General features: G+C 40.7%; 3 protein-coding genes across 3 annotated transcripts; 1 reads left to right on the top strand and 2 right to left on the bottom strand.

Moving 5' to 3' along the window:
• Nucleotides 1-6274: 6274 nt before the first annotated feature.
• On the bottom strand, nucleotides 6275-11362 carry LOC120901612 (Golgi phosphoprotein 3 homolog sauron). The gene is made up of 4 exons (XM_040309688.1): nucleotides 10330-11362; nucleotides 9136-9382; nucleotides 8757-8932; nucleotides 6275-8621 (listed from the first exon to the last, which is right to left on the bottom strand). Exons 1-4 carry the CDS (start codon nucleotides 10531-10533, stop codon nucleotides 8373-8375), a joined length of 876 nt encoding a protein of 291 aa, XP_040165622.1. The 5' UTR covers nucleotides 10534-11362; the 3' UTR covers nucleotides 6275-8372.
• A 3986-nt stretch (nucleotides 11363-15348) lies between these two features.
• Nucleotides 15349-16624, top strand: LOC120903592 (probable ribosome production factor 1). Its single transcript, XM_040313114.1, has one exon. The coding sequence runs from the start codon at nucleotides 15453-15455 to the stop codon at nucleotides 16581-16583; it is 1131 nt and encodes a 376-aa protein (XP_040169048.1). The 5' UTR covers nucleotides 15349-15452; the 3' UTR covers nucleotides 16584-16624.
• Nucleotides 16604-17512, bottom strand: LOC120903593 (methyltransferase-like 26). The gene is made up of 2 exons (XM_040313115.1): nucleotides 17420-17512; nucleotides 16604-17329 (listed from the first exon to the last, which is right to left on the bottom strand). Exons 1-2 carry the CDS (start codon nucleotides 17422-17424, stop codon nucleotides 16678-16680), a joined length of 657 nt encoding a protein of 218 aa, XP_040169049.1. The 5' UTR covers nucleotides 17425-17512; the 3' UTR covers nucleotides 16604-16677.
• Between the last annotated feature and the right edge of the window lie 1117 nt (nucleotides 17513-18629).

The following is an 18629-nucleotide window of genomic DNA, read 5'->3' as shown; positions in this document are numbered from 1 at the left end:
CAAATGACAGAACACGCATACAAATGTGTATATATGCACGCATACAAACTATACCCACACACACATACTCACGTATCATGACAGTTGGTTTATTTACAGGTTGGTGCACCTCGATTTATTTGACAGTAGCAATTAACCTTTTTGTCAACGCCCAACGCGATAGACGACAATGAGCTATGAACTAGAAACAAAAAAAACTATATTATTTTCTATCCGTGAAGCCATGCATTTTGTACGAGCTATAATGCAAATACATGCAGCGGGAAGTGCCATGTATTCGGCTACCTTTTATCCAGGGGTTGGTTTATTCGTGATGTTCGGAAATGACAGGCTGTTTGATTGACTGAGAAATGGGTTTGAAAAAGACAATGGTTTCATCATCAAAAATACTATAACTCGGAGCATCAACTCAGTTCGTGATTACAAGTCAAAGTGATAGCACGTTAAACACCAACAAACCAGTGAATAGCTCCAAGAAGAAGGCGAAACAGAATGGCCGCGAAACAAAACGCTACTTTTCGGGTAGATTTTTCACAGATACCGAAAAAGCCATCCAGGGCTGAAGCGATTAAATTTCTAATAAATGTATTAAAGTTGGAAACAGATAAACTAGAGAAGGTGCAGGTCTTAAATATGGCACCCATTATTAGCGTGGAAATGAAAGATCCAATCCATGCTAGACAATTTGTGGAAGCCCATGATGGGAAACATGGCATTTTGTGCGATGGTACCGAGTTCAACGTCCCCATCAAAATGGAGGACAATACGCAAGTGGTGAAAATCCTTGATGTGTCGGCTAACATTTCTAACGCAGAAATAAAAGAAATCCTCGCGGCTTATGGAACACCCGAGGAAGTACTTAATACATATTGGGAAGCCCCGTCCCCATTCGCCGGAATAAAAGACGGCAACCGTTCAACAAATATGAAAATCGAAAAACCAATCCCGTCATTCCTGACAATAAAGGGGGAAATAATTAAAATCCTCTATAGAGGACAGAAAGCGACATGTCAATACTGTGACCAACCAGTGCACTACGGTGTCACATGCACCCAAAACAGAAAAAACACTCACAACACATATAACAAAACAAGTGTCAACAACCGACTTTTCGCAGAGGTCGCACAACAAGGGACAAAAAACCAAAACACAAAAATAGGACCGACCACATACAAGCCTCATACTAGTGAAGCACCAGAAAAGAGTAGCGTCTACAATAACAACCAAAATCCATCAACCAGCAGAAACAATAGTACAGAAACCTTATCCATGACAAGAGTGGACTATAACAAAATTGATGATTTAGACAAAACCGTTACCGGAAAACGACTGGTTATGGATGATATAATTTCCTCCGACACCGACACAAACGATCACGAAAGACAAATTAACCGAACAAGGAAAGCCCGTAAATCGTCAAACTAAATAAATACAAATATATATATATATATATATATATATATATATATATATATATATATATATATATATATATATATATATATATACATAAAAACAAATACAAATTAAAATAAAATGGCCAGAAATATTTCCATACTTCAAACAAACATAAATAGCTTACCCAAAAACAAAGAAGAACTTGAAAGAATAATGAACGCTCAAAACATCACGGCAGCATGCATAATGGAAACATGGTTGAACAAAGATACAGAAAAAAAGGCACAAATTTCAAATTACAATCTTATTACAAACCATAGAGAAGATGGATACGGTGGAACTGCGATCTATCTTAGAAATGACATCAAATACAAAACTAAACAAAGACAATACGACAATGAAATACAAATCACAGAACTGACAATAAGCCAAAACGAAATAAACTTAATATCAATTTACGCATCCCCTACCACAAACTGCAACAAACTGAAATCAATTATTGAAAACATACTAAATGATACACATACAACAACAAAAACAGTGATAGCAGCTGATCTTAATGCCCACCATTCGGTATGGGGAAACCCATACAACGACCGAAAAGGTAAAATGTTGATCGATGAAATCGAAGAATCTAAATTCGTTCTACTACACGAAAACGAAATAACTTTCGTACCAACAGACCCCAATAAAAGAGCCACAGCAATAGACCTTACCATAATAACAGAAAACTTAATAGACAAATGCAAAAGGGAAGTACTAGAACACCACATGGGGGCAACTCACCACAAAACAATCATCACGACAATACAAGAAAATATAACCCCCATAAAAATAAAACGAATAAATAAAAATAAGGCATATCACGAAATAAAGGCTATAAAAATAACAGAGAACAATACAAGCCACGAAATATGCAAAAAAATATCGCAGATTATCAAAAAAAACACAAAAATGACTTTCAAAAGACCAAAGATCTGGTGGAATAGAGCCACCGAAAAGGCATGGCAACAAAAAAACGAAAAAAGAAAGACATTCAACCAGAATAAAACTACGAATAACGAGATAGAATTTAAAAAAACACTAGCACAATTCCGACTCCAAAAACGCCTGAACAAAATTGCAAATTTTGAAAAAAAACTAGACTCCATAGACTCACGAACCAGCCTTGACGAACTATGGAAACTGACCAAAAGAATGGAAGGTAAACAAGAGAACAGCAAAAAAGAAAATATAATTGAAAACAACATGGAGGAGGCAAAAAAATTCTTAAACGACAACTTTAAAAACAACACAAAAGGGGATAAAAATTTATATAAAAACATACCAACGCCAGAAAACATACTAGATGAAGATACATGGCAGCAACTGTTGAGAAAAAAGAAAAACACAGCCCCCGGTTCTGACAACATTTCATACGAAATCTTAAAAAACATTAATGCAGAATCCCGACGCGTAATGATAGCGGAAGCAAACGAAATGTGGAAAAAGGGTAAAATAAAAAAACAGTATAAAAAAAATCAAAGTGATAGCGATACCCAAACCGGGAAAAAACATTAATGATACAAAAAACTATAGACCGATCTCACTACTCCCAACACGAACAAAAATAATAAATATGGCTGTGTTAAAAAAATTACTAAGGGAATGTGCTATAAACAAGATAATACCAGTAACATCTCTTGGATTCAGAGCAAATCATTCAATAAACCAATGCATCACATATGTAGTAAACGAAATAAACAACAACAAGCGAAACAAAACCCTTACCGGAGTCATATATGTGGATTTATCAAATGCATACAACAACGTAGATGCAGAAAAATTGATAAAAACCCTAAAAGAAAACCAAATATCATTGGAAGTAATCAGATGGATCGCAGCATTCCTAAATAACCGAACAATAGAAATGATTTCTGAAAACAAAACAATCAGAAAATTGACCTCAGACGGATTACCACAAGGGGACGTATTATCACCGACTTTGTTTAACATATATACTAGTCAAATCCACAAAAAAATAAATAGTAATCAATTATTACAATATGCAGATGATTTCATCATTATACAAAATGCCAAAACAGCCCAAGAACTACAAACAAAACTAAAAAGATCCCTAAACATATTCGTAGAGGAAATAAACAAACTAAAACTACCGATGAACATCGAAAAAACCAAGTTCATGGTTTTTGGAAAAAGTGAGCACCCGATAACACTAAAAATAAACAATACAAATATCGAAAAAGTAACCACATATAAATACCTCGGAGCATGGATAGATGGAAATTTGAAGTTTAGAAAACAAATAGAAGAACTAAAAAACAAGACCAGAAAAAGACTGAATATAATCCGACGCATCTGCAACCAAAACAACAAACTAAGCCCGAAAAAAACAATAGTAGTCCACAGAGCCATAATCAGGGGAATTTTGGAACAAGGGGCCTCTTACATAGGAAACGCAACAAAAACACTCAAAAAGTCACTCCAAACCATAGCAAACCAATCACTCCGAAAAATAACAGGCTGCACCAAAACCACACCAATTAACTCCTTAATGGCAATAGCTGCTGAAGTACCACTACACATAAGAAGCAAATACATAGCAACAAAAGAAACTTTAAAGACATTAACATATTCAAAAATCCATCAGAATCAAATAACAACCAACATAAACAGAATCGCAGAAAAAAATAAAACATACGTAGAAAAAATTATTACCGAAAACAGGGAACTAATTGAAAAAATGGCAAAAATAAAAATAAATAACATAGAAGTGAAAATCCCAATTCATCCTAAACCAGACGAAGAAATTACAAAAGATACCCCTCATAGAGAAATAATATTGAGACAACAATTTGAAAAACAAATCAGAAACCTGGAAAAAAAGAAACCGATAGTATATACAGACGGAAGCAAAATAGAAGATGAATGTGGAATTGGCATCTACATAAAACCACACAACAAACCAAATCAGTATATAGCATCCCACTTCAAGCTAAAAAACACGGTACCAATAACTTCTGTAGAGATAACAGCAATTGAAAAAGCCCTACAAATTGCCAATGAAAATAATCTAAAAAACCCGACAATATATACAGATAGCCAGGCAGCATGCTATATTTTAAAAGAAGCACAAGAGAAATGCTACATAGACGAAGCAATACATAACATCCTAAAAACAAGCGAAAAACTCAATGCTGAGATAAGATGGATACCAGCACACATAAACATAGCAGGAAATGAGAAAGCCGACCAGTTGGCCAAAAAAGGAAGCACATCAAAAAACATAATTGAAAACAAACTACGAATAAGTGACACAACAATCAACATAAAGAACACAATGAGAAAAGAAACTGCAGATTGGTACACAGCAGAGTGTAGAGAGAAAGGGAAGAAACTAGAAGAATTTCATAAAGAATTCCAATTTAAACCTTGGTACGACGAAATCCCACTAAGCGCAAATGAAATCAAAACAACAAATAAATTACTGGTTGGCCATGACCTATCGAGATATTGGTTAGCTAAAATGAAGATCGAAGAAAACGGTGATTGTCCAACTTGCCATACTCCGGAAACGGGACGCCATAAAATTTTCTACTGCAAAAAAAAAAAATATACAAAAATCAAAGAGACTCAAACCCTCTCATATCTTGGAATAATTTTATAACCAATTGGAAAGGAAAAACAGGAACAACGATAAAATAAGTCATCCGTTTCATGAAAGAAAACAACATCGAAATTTAAAGGAAAAGATATTTTTAAATCTTAATACAAGAAGTATACACCAACCTATAAACAGATACATCTAAACAACTGACATGGCTGACAATGAAATAGCAAACAACACAACACAGAAAAAAACAACAAGAAAAAGAAAAGACGTTCCCGAACCAAAAGACATATGACTCTAGACAGTCGAAGTCTAAAAGAGAGAGTAAGCCTCTGAATATGTTGTTTAAAACAAACGTTTGTACAACATAGGAGGATACATCCCCTCTCGCCAAATAGAAGAAGAAGAAAGAAGGAGCATCAACTGTGATCGGGTGCCTCGCCCTCAAACATCGTTTCTCCATATCATAAAACAGTCAAAAAGCAGAATCCAGATTTTTTACATGGATTTTCGCGTTCGATTTTCGTAAAAGTGATGGTTGCGATGCCATTCAGAACGGATGTAATGCTATGCCCCGTGAGAGTTCAGGCTAGGTCCTTCTGGAAGTCCTAAAAAGACTTTACGGGCTGGGTCGTCCGTTTCCACTCTAAGCGAAACCACTTTTGCAACATACTTGACTTAATTTTAACAATATGTTGAATACACTTGATTGCTACAAAATAAACATGAAAACGGAATAAGATAATATGTAATTATAATGATAATTCACTTTATGAAACAAGCAAAGCAAAACAAAAAACACATATCGGTGAAATCTCTCTGACCTGCGTGCAAAATCCAACTAGAGGTTGCAGATTACAAAGCTTATTTGTGGTGACAAAAATGGGCCGACTGCACAAACTAAAAATCAAACTAAATGAAAATTTATCGGACGTTCTGAAAAAAATGATTCTAGGCCTTCATAAAATATATTATCCATAGAAAAAAATAATCAACGTAACTGAAGTAATCTAGGGCTGGTCTGGTGGTACAGTCGTCAACTCGAACGACTTAACAACATGCCCGTCATGGGTTCAAGCCCCGAATAGACCATGCTCCCATACGTAGGACTGACTATCCTGCTACGGTAACAAAAAGTCGCCAAGCCCACTTCACTAGTGGGTACAGGCAGGCCTTGACCGGCCGTGGTTGTTGTGCATAAAATAAGAAGAACTGAAGTAACCACAAAAAAGGGGATTGGCTGAATTGTCCAAAGAAAAGCATGTGTATATTGTTAAAGACTTTAACCAATTTATATTTTTATTTCTTTACATATCTTGTTTTACTTATTTACGTTAACAATAGGTTCGACACCCCCACTGCACTCTGTCTGTTTCGCTATGTACAATTTTCTGTTGTTCATTTAAATCCGTTGCAATTGTAAGGAAAAAAGACCCATTTTAACACAGCATGGCTGCGACCCCGCATACATCGTACTCCAGAGTGTTTTATGGAACCGTACTGTCGTCGTGTGTTTTTTTTGATTTCTATTTCGCCAAAGCCCTGAACCTAAAACGAACGCTTTGCTTCCTTACAGTAATACGTACTATCGCTAAATACATCATATATAGATTGTAAAAAAGCCCAGTAACATAAATTTCACTAAAAAACACAACGCAAAACAAATAGAGAAAGTATACCATTAATCTTAAACACGATAGTGAAGAATGTTTCGAACTGTTTTATAAGCAATTTGAATTGCACGTTCGCTGCTCCCGTATTTGATCCAGGTTAATGAAAAATATTATTTTTTTTCGCCACTAGCTGGATGCATGGGAATCGGAATTCTGGTGATGTTAAGACGAAATTAAATCGTATCGTATTCTTGAACGTTTATTTGCGGGCTTGGCATTTCCTTACTGACGTGATAATATATGCGCTACAGCAACGATTAGCTATGCTTCTATTGCTATAGATAGTTTGAAAATTGTTTAACTAGCAGATGTGTAAAAAAAAAAGGGTTCTACCTCTCTCCCCCCCCCCCCCCCACTCGGTTGGTTTACGAAGAACTTTGCCGGCTTATTATAATTACCTTGTTCTCTATTCTGTGTTCATAAAATCAGCTATGAAATGTTTAAATAAAAGTATTGCTGCTTCACGGATTTCATTGCGTGCGTCAAACCAATGCTAAACGTTTTATCACGTGTACGATCAACTGAATGAAATCGTAGGTAAAAGTTGCTTGATTTCCCATCCTTATAAGTGTCCATGCAAGTGTCGTAGAACAATAGGCAGCGAATAGAACCTAACTGTGGCTTTACTTAACAATAAAACAATAATTGGTCTGTAACCCTGCAAAGGAGACCATTCTAACTGAAGACGAGTAGTTTAGTAACAATTGCTTGACCGTGGTAATAGAATGTTGTGGATAAATTAAATCGTCTCAGCATTAGTCTATTCCATCGGGATTTACTGCATCAAATGAACGTTAGATCGTTGGTGGAATAGCTTATATTGAAGCGCGTTATAAAAGTGCACACTTACGAAGAGTGCACGTACACTATATTCTTGAACACCGAAAGTTACGAAACTTTATGTGCTTTTGTTGTTGTTGTTGTTGTTGTGTGTAATCGGTCCCGTGTCGGGGGCACGTATCGGGCGCTGTATCATTTGCAATTGCTTGATAATAGTACTTCCTCCTGCGGTACACAACGGTGAGTACGAAATCGTTTACAATTTTGCCCATTATTATTGTATCGTATCTCAGCTCAGACTGTGCTCATACGTTAGTGCTTAGAATATTACTTTGTTGAAGCAAAATGCCTTATTAACAATTTACCTTGCATGTTCCAAACAACTAAAAATCACAATTCTATCCATCCGATTCTATTCTGTTACACTTGCGCGCTCACACATCGGGCAATCGTGGCAAGTCGTTGTGTCAATCAATTTGTGTTTGCAACTTGCGCTTTCCTTCCTGTTCTCTTTACTAAGTGGTCCCTTCTATTGGCCACAACATCTAGGAGCTGGGAGATGTATTAGTGCACTTTGGGAAAACGCTTCGCACAACCGAAAGCAATCGGTAAAACCCATCACAATGAGCAGCGAATTGTCGTACTAGTGCTGCCTTCTCTTGCACCCACTCACTGTTCTTCTCCGACGGTGTGCAACACACGAAGCGAACGGAGATCTATTTGAAAGTCGGTGAGGGGACTGCTATGGTATATTCCTGCTCACATACCACATTCGTTGCCGTTGGGCTACACGCTGGTGAAGCACTGTTTGCCTATTGCTCTTTCTTCCACCCGCAGCAGTGGCATTGTAATCGTCGGGGGATCGTCGGCATTATTGCGGCTAGGCAGAATTAGGAAGGGGTTGGCTTATCTTACTTGGTAAAGGCCGCAAAGACGGCCCAAATCACTTCGTTGGCGTTCGATTTGGCGGATTCCGCCTCAAAGTCCAGATCGAGCAGCTCTCTCACCCGCCGCATCGCCAGCTCGTAATCGTCATCGTTGAGCGGTGCAAAGGCATTCTCCAGGACGTCGCTCGCGTGAGCCAGCAGTATCAGCGCTAGCATTCGTTTGCCAATCCGCTGAGGATCGTTGACCCATTTCGTTAGTACCGCATCCTGTATCTGTGGACGTGCAGGAGCAACCCCAAACAAAAAACCGGAAGAAAGAGCAAGATTAAATCCAGCAGATCTTTTTTTGTGTGTGTATGCTTCGTTCCGGACGGATGGTTTCCGCATCCAAATCTACACAGCACTTACCTTCTTTACCAACCGGCACTTGATAACGTTATCAGTTAGTGGATGTGTCGTCATATCGAATAGGAGAAAATTTTGTTTCTCCGTCGTTAGTACACCCTTTTCGACTAAATTCTTGGCTAGCCGCTCGCGCACATTTTTCAGCTGATAGCGTATCTTTAACGGATTCCATGTTTCCCCTGTACAACGAACAAACGGTACAGTGATTAGTAGAATGCTTGTGTATGTATGTGTCTATACATTAAACGGGTTGTCTATACGATTTGCTAGAACCTTCTTCGAAACACTGAGCTCGTGTACTGGGAAGCAAGTTGTGTGTATGTTTTTTTGTGTAAAAATGTAAACCATATACTGTAGTTATTCACTGTTTCGTAAAACTTACCGCTCAAATATTCGATCCAGCTCTGAATGGTCTCCGGTGGGCACGTTTCTTTAATATGTTTCAAGGCCTCGTCGAGCAGTACATCACCGGTCGGTGTGTCGGATTTGAGAATGATTTTTCGCGTGCACAAACCCTTCCTTCGCATACCGGCTCGCTCCAGTTCGATACGCCCGCGAAGGCCCAGCTCAATCAGGATACATCCTCGCAACCCGCTCGATATGCAATCGTTCCAGAATGATGTGTAGCCCTGTACGAGGGAACGGACGAAATATGTTAATTATAAATTTTCTAACAACTACTTTAATTCTACGTTATTCGGTGCGAAAGCAATTTTAACATAAAGAAGAGAAAGCAAAACAAGTAACAGCGAATCAACGAGAAACGTGCCAGTGCAGCCGTTTCGTTATTTAAAGAACTGGTTCCATTTACGCAATAACGTTGCTTACTTAAGATGGGGACACTTTATTGCTGGATGTAAGAACGGCACGTCTTCAATTGACGATAAGCTGTAGAACAAATCATACCGTTGTTGTTTCTGTTTTTACTTCACTCAAACACAACGCACGGTATTCGGTAGATTCCGAGCCGGCAAAAGGAGTGCAAAAATAATGTGTAAACAACGATAAAACCCCTTTTTTTCTAACGTTGCGGCAACAGTTGAACAATGCCACATCGCATTCATGGTATGGGTTCGCGCGACGTTGAAGCGATAAGTGCGAATGTGGGCTAATAAAAATCATCATTATTAAAGCCACCGATTCATACTGACAAGGGGAAAATTATCTAATACGAAACGATATTAGTGGACGAGAATTTAGCGACAAAATTGCTTCAAAAGCGTGACAACAGCAAATTATCACTGACTGATGTTGCCACTTGGTAGCGAGAAAGATGTGATGCAGAAAAAAAAACATCCCCGTCTATCCATTATGACGATGTGGCGCGTTTGGATTGTGTCACACCACTTAACTTTGCTCGCGAAGGACAAAACATCTATTGCTGTTCCAAAGCATCCGTTTTTAATGGATTGCTGAGGCCTTTGCTCTTCGAATGCAACTGAGATTCCGTGATGTTAATTGTTTTTTTGTTCTTGCCCGCTCCCAATCAGTCTCATACTTGCGGCTGGAGGTAGCTTGTCAATGATTATTACTGTCTGCCGCTGCTCGACGTCGTTATCCATCCGACCGCTCTTACCTCCTTATCCTTTAGCCCCAAAAGCAGCACCTCTTCCATCAAAGTCAGCCGCGTTTCCTTGGAGTCGCAGTCTTCCATCTCGTCCTCCTTGTCTACTTTGTTGTCCTCCTGGTCGACATTATTTGCCGCGGACGAAGACGATCCTCCGTTCGATTCGGTGTCGCGTGCTTTTACACGTCGCACAAGCCCGTCAGTTCGATTCATCGCTCAGCCGATGCCGTTTTAGGCCGCCGTCCTCGTGGGTATATGATTGTTTTGCGGTGGCGAAGAGTTGTCAGCCTCCGTGCGCGGGGGAATGCCGACAGACACCTCACACGGTGGTGGTAGAGGTGAAGGTGCTTGTTGGCCTTTCCTTGCTCTCTGCCCTTTCTACCTGCCCGCTTGCCTTCCTGCCCCACCCACCCAGCACCAGTTGTGTGTGAGTGTGCACTGTAACTACCGCATACACGATGACCGTGGACACACTTTGGCGTTTGTCACTGGGCACAAGTAGACATGCACACAAACACTGCACCACACACACTCTCACCAAAGTTCCTGCTTGTGCTGGATGGTTACCCTTCGATGCTGATGATACACACACTCGAGATGGCCCGGGCGAAAGTAATCCGCACACATTCAACAACAACAAAACACGGGAAATGGACAACAACGCTTTAACGGTTGCTGCAATGCAGTCAGCGATTCCGAAATCTGTCTCGGTCGTTCGCCTCGTAACGATGAGCTGGGTGGTGTTGGAGTCCAACCAACGTCGCTCTTTGCGTCGCCGTCGTTGTCGTTGTCGTCGTTTGGAGCCCCTTGGCAGCTTTCCAGCCCTTGGTGCTAGTTTTCACATCGAGCCCGGGTTGTTCGCGATCCCACAATTAACGCATTACCAGCGTTCACTTTACTTACAGCTTGCCGAGCCAATTGCAATGAGTTGAATCACCGTGTAGCAGGAAAAGTAAATAATATTCGCCCACTATTTGTGACACGAAACAAGGCAGCGATGACGACTGCTGCAGCAGCAGATAGGAAAAAACATGGCGGATTCGTGGAACGATTCAATTGACAGGATGCTATTCGGGTCTGCTGTCAGCGTGACTTTTGGCTACAAAGACCAAGATTATTTAAATTGCTGTAACCTTGGTGAAGACCCACATAACAATTTTGAACTACAATCTCAGAAAGTTCCCGCTTGCTTTGTAAGGCTGGAAATAGACGAGCCGAGATCATCGCGGTACCGCGAAAATCGCGTATGACTTGAGCTGTCAATTATGTTATAAAATCTGACAGATAGGCGAGATAATCGCGGTTCGTGTATGGAACCATCCGAGGTCTGGTGACGATTGAATGTGCCAAGAAGAAATATTTTTCTATCAATTTGCGAATCAAATTATTTATTTCACAAAGTGTATGCAAAATAAAATACAAAACTCGTTTTTCGATACGAGTTTTCACACAAATCCGCCAGAAAAAGTAAAAATAATCGGTTCGCGCTACCGCGAAAATCTCAGCAATACCGAAGTTGGGTATCTCTGCGAAACAGCAGGCGCGATTGGCGGCGCGGAAGATTTGACAGCTCTACTGTTATACAACTGTTATAAACAAGGCGCGAATTTCGCGGTACCGCGACGATCTCGGTTCGTCTATTTCCAGCCTCACACGAAGCGTGAACTCAGAAAGTTTGCGCTTGCTTTGTATGAGAGAGCGTAAACTTCCCGTCTAAAGATTAGTTGTGTAATGTGATGAGCGGACATAGGTACATACTGTACATCGAACAACGTCGCGGTAGGTCAGTTTTTACTGACATGAGCCGAGGTGGAATAATACATCGATCGAACGTTCTTTTCAGCACTTGATCGTCCAGGCGATCATAGAAACCTTTAGGAGGTTTCCCTTACTGGAAACGTTGGAGTTTAGAAGCCTTACCTTGGGTAGGGGGACATAACTAAACTCTTGAAATAAGTTGGAAGGCGAAGTATTAGGAAGCGTAACGTCCTATCTTGGCAGTCCGAACGAATCTGACTTGCCACGGTCGGAATTGGTTTTATTTATACTCAATAAGTTTCGTACATTTGGTTTTGGAATGTGTTTTTGTCCTAATTTAACGGTTATTAATATGAGGTGCAATTTATACATTGTATTGGAGTGAGGTGTCTGTCATTATGTGCCTATGCTGCGTTTTTAGTATTTTTACGAAGGTTCTGGAAAGTATAAACTGTTCTAGCTAAAGAACGGGTGCGTTCGTCGATCTTTGCCTACACTGCGCTTTTAGCAATAAGTTGCTATGCGTTCTCTGTTTGTCCACTTTGCTGCAGAAACGCTTGAATTGCTTATGTTGCGCGTTTCGATTGTTTTCGATAAATGTGTCTCAATCGTTTTTCTATGGACGGTATGGTCTGGGTATGTTGCTATGGTGTGGATTGATTTGCTGAATGTGTTATAATGAATGTGTTGCAATAGTGTGATTTGGCTTTCCGAAGTGTGTTACAATGAGTCTATAGTTGATAGTGTGGTTTACAATAAGTTTTGTTTAGCAGATATGCTACAGTTGTATGACTGAAATCCAGTTTTCGCCAAAGCTTATGCCTCGTATGATGTCCGTATCAGAACCAAATAATTTTGATTTTTGTGCACGCACGCCGCAGGAGCGATTACCGCTACCTTACCGTCTGCTACACGTAGTCATTTTAGATTGCTTTGCAAAAAATTTTAATAAAGCTGGTGGTGCCATCTGTTGGTGGGATAGCAACACAGTGGAGCTTTCTCCCTCCCTCTGTACTGCTGTATGGTTTCGCATTGAAGTTATGCATCGCTAGAACTTGAACAGGCACACGATTTATTAAAAACTAAACTGTAATGTGAACCATCAGAACTGAAGAAATTGAGATTTGAACAATGGTCAATGGTACTCCCAAGCGACACAGATTTAAGTTTAAACGGCTGAAAAATCAAATATTCATAGAAAAAACGAATGCTCCATAGCTTCACTGGTTTGCTCGATAGATGACGTTTTATAATTATTATTATATTGCTGTTCCGGTTGGCCGGTCTCGTAGTACAGTCGTCAACTCGTACGACTTAACAACATGTCCGTCATGGGTTCAATCCCCAAATAGACCGCGTCGCCATACGTAGGACTGACTATCCTGCTATGGGGGCAATCAATTAGTCACTGAAAGCCAAGCCCACAAGTGGGTACAGGCAGGCCTTGACCGACATCGGTTGTTGAGCCAAAGAAGAAGATATTGCTGTTCTTTTTCTGCAATATGGTTCGACAAGCTTCATCTAATCATGACTTATCCGATTAACTTTCCGAGCAAAAATCAATGAAATTGGTCGTGTGGTCAGATACATGGTTATCAACACCATCGATCATTATTCAAATCTCACTTGCTTCTGTACAAATGGTTCACATTGCAGTTTATTATTTAAACAATCGTATCGTCGTTCAAGTTCTAGCGATGCATAACTTCAATGCGGAACCATAAAACAGTACAGTAGGAAGGAGAAAGCTCTCAAAGCGAGGAAAGCGCTCCACTGGTTGGGTATCTCCCAACAGATGGCGCCACTAGCTTTTTTTTAATACTATTTTTAGAATGCATGAGTCGTTCACCGTCTGCTAAACAAAGTCTATATTCCGTTTAGGTAGAAAGCTTGAGTCGTTTTAAAATCCGTTTAGTGGTCGTTTAGAGGCAATTTGTGGTAATTGGGATATATCGGAGGACACCTGTAATTTTTCTACATTAGTTTTATTTTGTTTATAAAGTTATTTCGCTGTTCAGTTACACGCAAAACTGCGCCTCCAACAATTTAACGATCAAAATATCAATATTCTCCTGGTATATTTAAATCAGTTTGACAGACGCAGATAGATTTTGTTTTCAATTTTGACGCTGCGTCGTGCGGTGTTAACGCATGCGATTGTCAAATCCCATACATTTTGGTAAAATCGCAACGCAGTGCGGCGGAACAAGTACCACTGTCGTACCAAAATCCTGTGAAAGTGCCAATCAATCAATCAACATTGACAATCAATGTGAAAGGGTCTTAAGGTTGGAAATAGACGAACCGAGATCGTCGCGGTACCGCGAAATTCGCGCCTTGTTTATAACAGTTGTATAACAGTAGAGCTGTCAAATCTTCCGCGCCTCCAATCGCGCCTGCTGTTTCGCAGAGATACCCAACTTCGGTATTGCTGAGATTTTCGCGGTAGCGCGAACCGATTATTTTTACTTTTTCTGGCGGATTTGTGTGAAAACTCGTATCGAAAAACGAGTTTTGTATTTTATTTTGCATACACTTTGTGAAATAAATAATTTGATTCGCAAATTGATAGAAAAATATTTCTTCTTGGCACATTCAATCGTCACCAGACCTCGGATGGTTCCATACACGAACCGCGATTATCTCGCCTATCTGTCAGATTTTATAACATAATTGACAGCTCAAGTCATACGCGATTTTCGCGGTACCGCGATGATCTCGGTTCGTCTATTTCCAGCCTAAGATTGTCATCCAAGCGATCCTTCCTGACATGTAGGTTTAATCGGTAAACGCAAAGTGTATGAATATCAGGTGGTCTCGTCCCATACAAATTGACAACTAATTTCGAAATCAAAAAAATCTCCTTTTGACAGAATGGGTGAAGTGAATTTCCATAGGAACCGTTCGCTTTGTTTTTAGCAACACATACGTAGTACACATTGGTGTCCTCATCGACGGCATTATTTTGATCCAAAAATGGATTTTAATTAGTTCAGATTTGGTTTAGCCTACAGTAACATATATTTTGAGTGCTTTTTAAGGTATTTCAGTGCAAATAACGAAGATTCTAAGATTGTGTGTGTGTAAGGCAAGTCGTCAGAAAGCTTGTTTGGGGAAATGTTTTCACCCATGCTGTCAAAAAGTGACGTTCAACTTTTGCTATAAAAAACAGGCTATGAGACCATCTGATATTCATACACTTTGGGTAAACGTATGGACATGAATTGTTATTTGGGAATTCTTCATGCTTGCTGTCATTCGCCCGGCATCGTTTTTAGTCAAATAATAACAACAAAACGTGGTCATCTCGAGCCGCGCTGTACGGATTCTCTGTGGATGCTTTCTAGCCTGATCTAAAAAAAACACGCCGAAAAATGTCTAGCAGCGATAGTGATAGTGAATTTCAGGAGGAACCTAAACCATCCACGTCGAAAGCGAAAGGGAAGAAAAAAGATGATGGAAAACCGAAGCGTAAACGACTGCAGGACTATTTGGATGAGAAGGCAGCCCGCGAGGTAGCCGAGCGGGCGGAAGAGTTACTGCGGAAACGGCGTCGCCGTGGTCTGGCGGACGATGAAGAAGATCCAGAGGAGACAACGTTCCCGGTGATCAACCCGATGAATTTTGTCAAGAACAAGGAGATCCGCCACAAGCAGTTCAAACGTATGCAGGGGGCCAAAAGGAAGGAAGAAAAGGAGGCCAAAAAGACGCGCAAGCTAGAGGGCATACCATCCGCTCCGAACCATACGATCGAAAGTCTGCGCGAGAAGGATGAAACGACGGTGGTTAATATGGAAGGGGAGGACCAGGCGGAAGTCATGAACGATCTGGCAAACGATGAGTTTTGCGAGTATTATCAGAAGAGCTACGAACCGAGGGTGATGATAACGTTCAACGCGACACCGCACATGGTAACGCGCAAGTTTGCATCCCTGCTGCGGCGAATGATTCCAAATGCAAAAACCTTCCGGCGTAACAAGACGCAACTGAAGCGGGTGTGCAAGAGTGCTATACGCGAAAACTATACCGACATCCTGGTGGTGAACGAAAACAGGAAGAAACCGGAAGGCTTGCTGCTTATTCACCTGCCCGACGGACCGACGGCACACTTCAAAGTAAGCAACTTTAAAGACTTGAAGGATTTGAAGCGCAACGAGAGGGACATTACAACACATCGACCGGAGGTGATTTTGAACAACTTTACCACTCGCCTGGGATTGACTATTGGTCGCATGTTGGGCGCACTGTTTCACTACGAACCAGAATTTCGCGGGCGTCGTGCTGTAACGTTCCACAATCAGCGTGATTACATCTTCTTTCGGCATCATCTGTACGAATTCGACAAGAACGGAAAGCGTGTGAAACTGCGCGAACTGGGGCCACGATTTACGCTCAAGTTACGTTCTCTGCAGGTGGGACTGTTTGATGGCAAGTGTGGAGATTACGAATGGATGATTACCAACAAGCGCCACCAGATGGAAAGCCGACGTAGATTCTTCCTGTAAAATAAAGTATCTCACGGATGTGGGTTTCAGTACAATAACTTCTATTTTCGTTCTGCCAGTGTTTGTTGAACATTTAGCGGGAAGTCACATCTCTTTAGGCATGATTTGCATCTTTTTTCCAAATCAAACATTTGTTGTTTGCAGGTAGTTCAATCATCTCTTGCAGCGTAATACCTTTCGATGCGGCCAACGTGCTCAGCTCTTTCGTGTCGCGTATACCCCACTCGGGGTTACGATGCTGCAATGATTCATTGAAACGTACGTTACTCTCCGGAGTGAGAGTGCCGTCCACGGCGTACGGTCCGTATGTTATCAGCAGTCCTCCGCGTTTCAACAACTGAGCTGCATTGTCAAACAATCCGTGGGCACAGGCGATCGGTGAAATGTGCAGCATGTTTATATTGAGCATATAATCGAACCGGTTGGCACCGGAAGTATGGTTGATGTTGGCCTCATTCTGCCAATCCGTGCACGGTTTGGAAATGTCGATGAAGATGGGAGGTTCAACGTTCTTTACATCTTGCCGGTAGGCATCAATGCTGCCGAACAGAGTGGTATCGTATTCCGATGGTTGGAATGTTATGTTGGGGAATTCCTTGGCAAAGTAAGCTGCGTGCAGCCCAACTCCGGAAGAAATTTCCAGCAGGCGAAGGTTTGGCTCCGTTTTCGACAATACTCGCCTCAAAACATCCAGAATGGGATCCTTGTTCCTTTCGCCGGCCGGATTTGTTATTCTTCTCATGATGCTGAAATGTAGAATTTAAATTACAAGCGATATAATTATTTCGTTTAGCAGTGGTTCAGACAGTTTATGAATTTATGAGCAGACTATTTACTTCATAAACCTGTTGGCCAGTGTGGAATATACAATTGTACGCCGAATCACTCTGATACGGTTTTGTAAACAATGTGAAAGCTACACTGTAAATTATGAATGCACTTCTAAAAAGGCCCAAGTGTCCAAAATTGAAAAGCGTGAAATCCCAGAGGGCAAATTGCGTGCAATCTGTATGCAAGTTGTGTTGGGTCTTGTTAGCAAAGAGCCAGCAAATTCCTGCAGTTTCTGCATAAAAATCATACTTGGTGTGTCATCATGTTTCGACCAGGCTAGCTGTTTGCCGTTTGAAATGTTGATCAACATACATAAATTGGTACAAATCAGTGAGTGTTGTTGGACAAATCATCATTCATAGAAAGCAGTGGGCAACATTTCTCCCCATCTTCCAATCTCTATCCATCATTGCGTAAAATTATAGCCATCAAGGAGGCTTTTGCAGGAATCATAGCCAAAACACTTTTTGACTGATAAATTATACCAGTCTGTAGCTTTCACCCATCACCGGTAGATGGCGTATGCTTTAACAAAAATTACACTAGTGAGTACGGACAATGTCCCCCGGGCTTAAAAATAGCAACAGGCTGGTGGCACCATCTGTTGATGGATAGCCAGACAGTGGACGTGGTATAAAGTACTTATAACCCAGGCTGGACGCAAGTCTTAAAATTTTATACAAAATGACTAAAAATCTCACCCGGATTGGGAAATCGAGCACGATGAAATGAAATTCCCAAGTGCCACAAATCCACTAAACGACCACTAAACGGGTTCTAAACGACACAAGCTCTCTACCTAAATGGAATATAGAAAGACTTAGGATATCCAACGCTTTGAAAGCATTCTCCTTCCCTCTATACTGTTACCCAAACGTCCAAAACGCGATGAATGGGTAAAACTATGGACCTGCGATGGGGCCCTATTTCAGTACCCAAACTGGTACCCAAAGGCAGACAATTTTGGACTTATTTTTTGAGAGAGAGCGAAAAAGCTAATGCTTCTCCCTCTTCTCACACTTCTCTCTAGAATTTCATTTGTATGAGCTCTAGGAGAAGGGGAAATGGGAGGAGATGTAGCAAGTGAACTATATTGATGAGAAGAGGAGAGACACATTCATTCACCAGTCACCGCCAATATCGAGAATTTGATATTGCCCAAGGAAAACATTTGGACCTAGCTTGAACAAAAACTGGGCTGTCTTGCTCTATCTT

The sequence above is a fragment of the Anopheles arabiensis genome, chromosome 3 (genome assembly GCF_016920715.1).
Source record: "Anopheles arabiensis isolate DONGOLA chromosome 3, AaraD3, whole genome shotgun sequence".
Classification (NCBI taxonomy): domain Eukaryota; kingdom Metazoa; phylum Arthropoda; class Insecta; order Diptera; family Culicidae; genus Anopheles; species Anopheles arabiensis.
This window is presented reverse-complemented; position numbering and strand designations above follow the sequence as displayed.

Excerpts from the sequence above, each read along its gene's own strand:
- LOC120903592 (XM_040313114.1), top strand. The coding sequence starts at position 15,453 with ATGTCTAGCAGCGATAGTGATAGTGAATTTCAGGAGGAACCTAAACCA.
- LOC120901612 (XM_040309688.1), bottom strand. The coding sequence starts at position 10,533 with ATGAATCGAACTGACGGGCTTGTGCGACGTGTAAAAGCACGCGACACC. Across the intron at positions 8,933-9,135 it reads CTGGATCGAATATTTGAGCG|GGGAAACATGGAATCCGTTA; the intron begins GTAAGTTTTACG and ends TTCGTTGTACAG. Across the intron at positions 8,622-8,756 it reads AGTGCCGGTTGGTAAAGAAG|ATACAGGATGCGGTACTAAC; the intron begins GTAAGTGCTGTG and ends GCACGTCCACAG.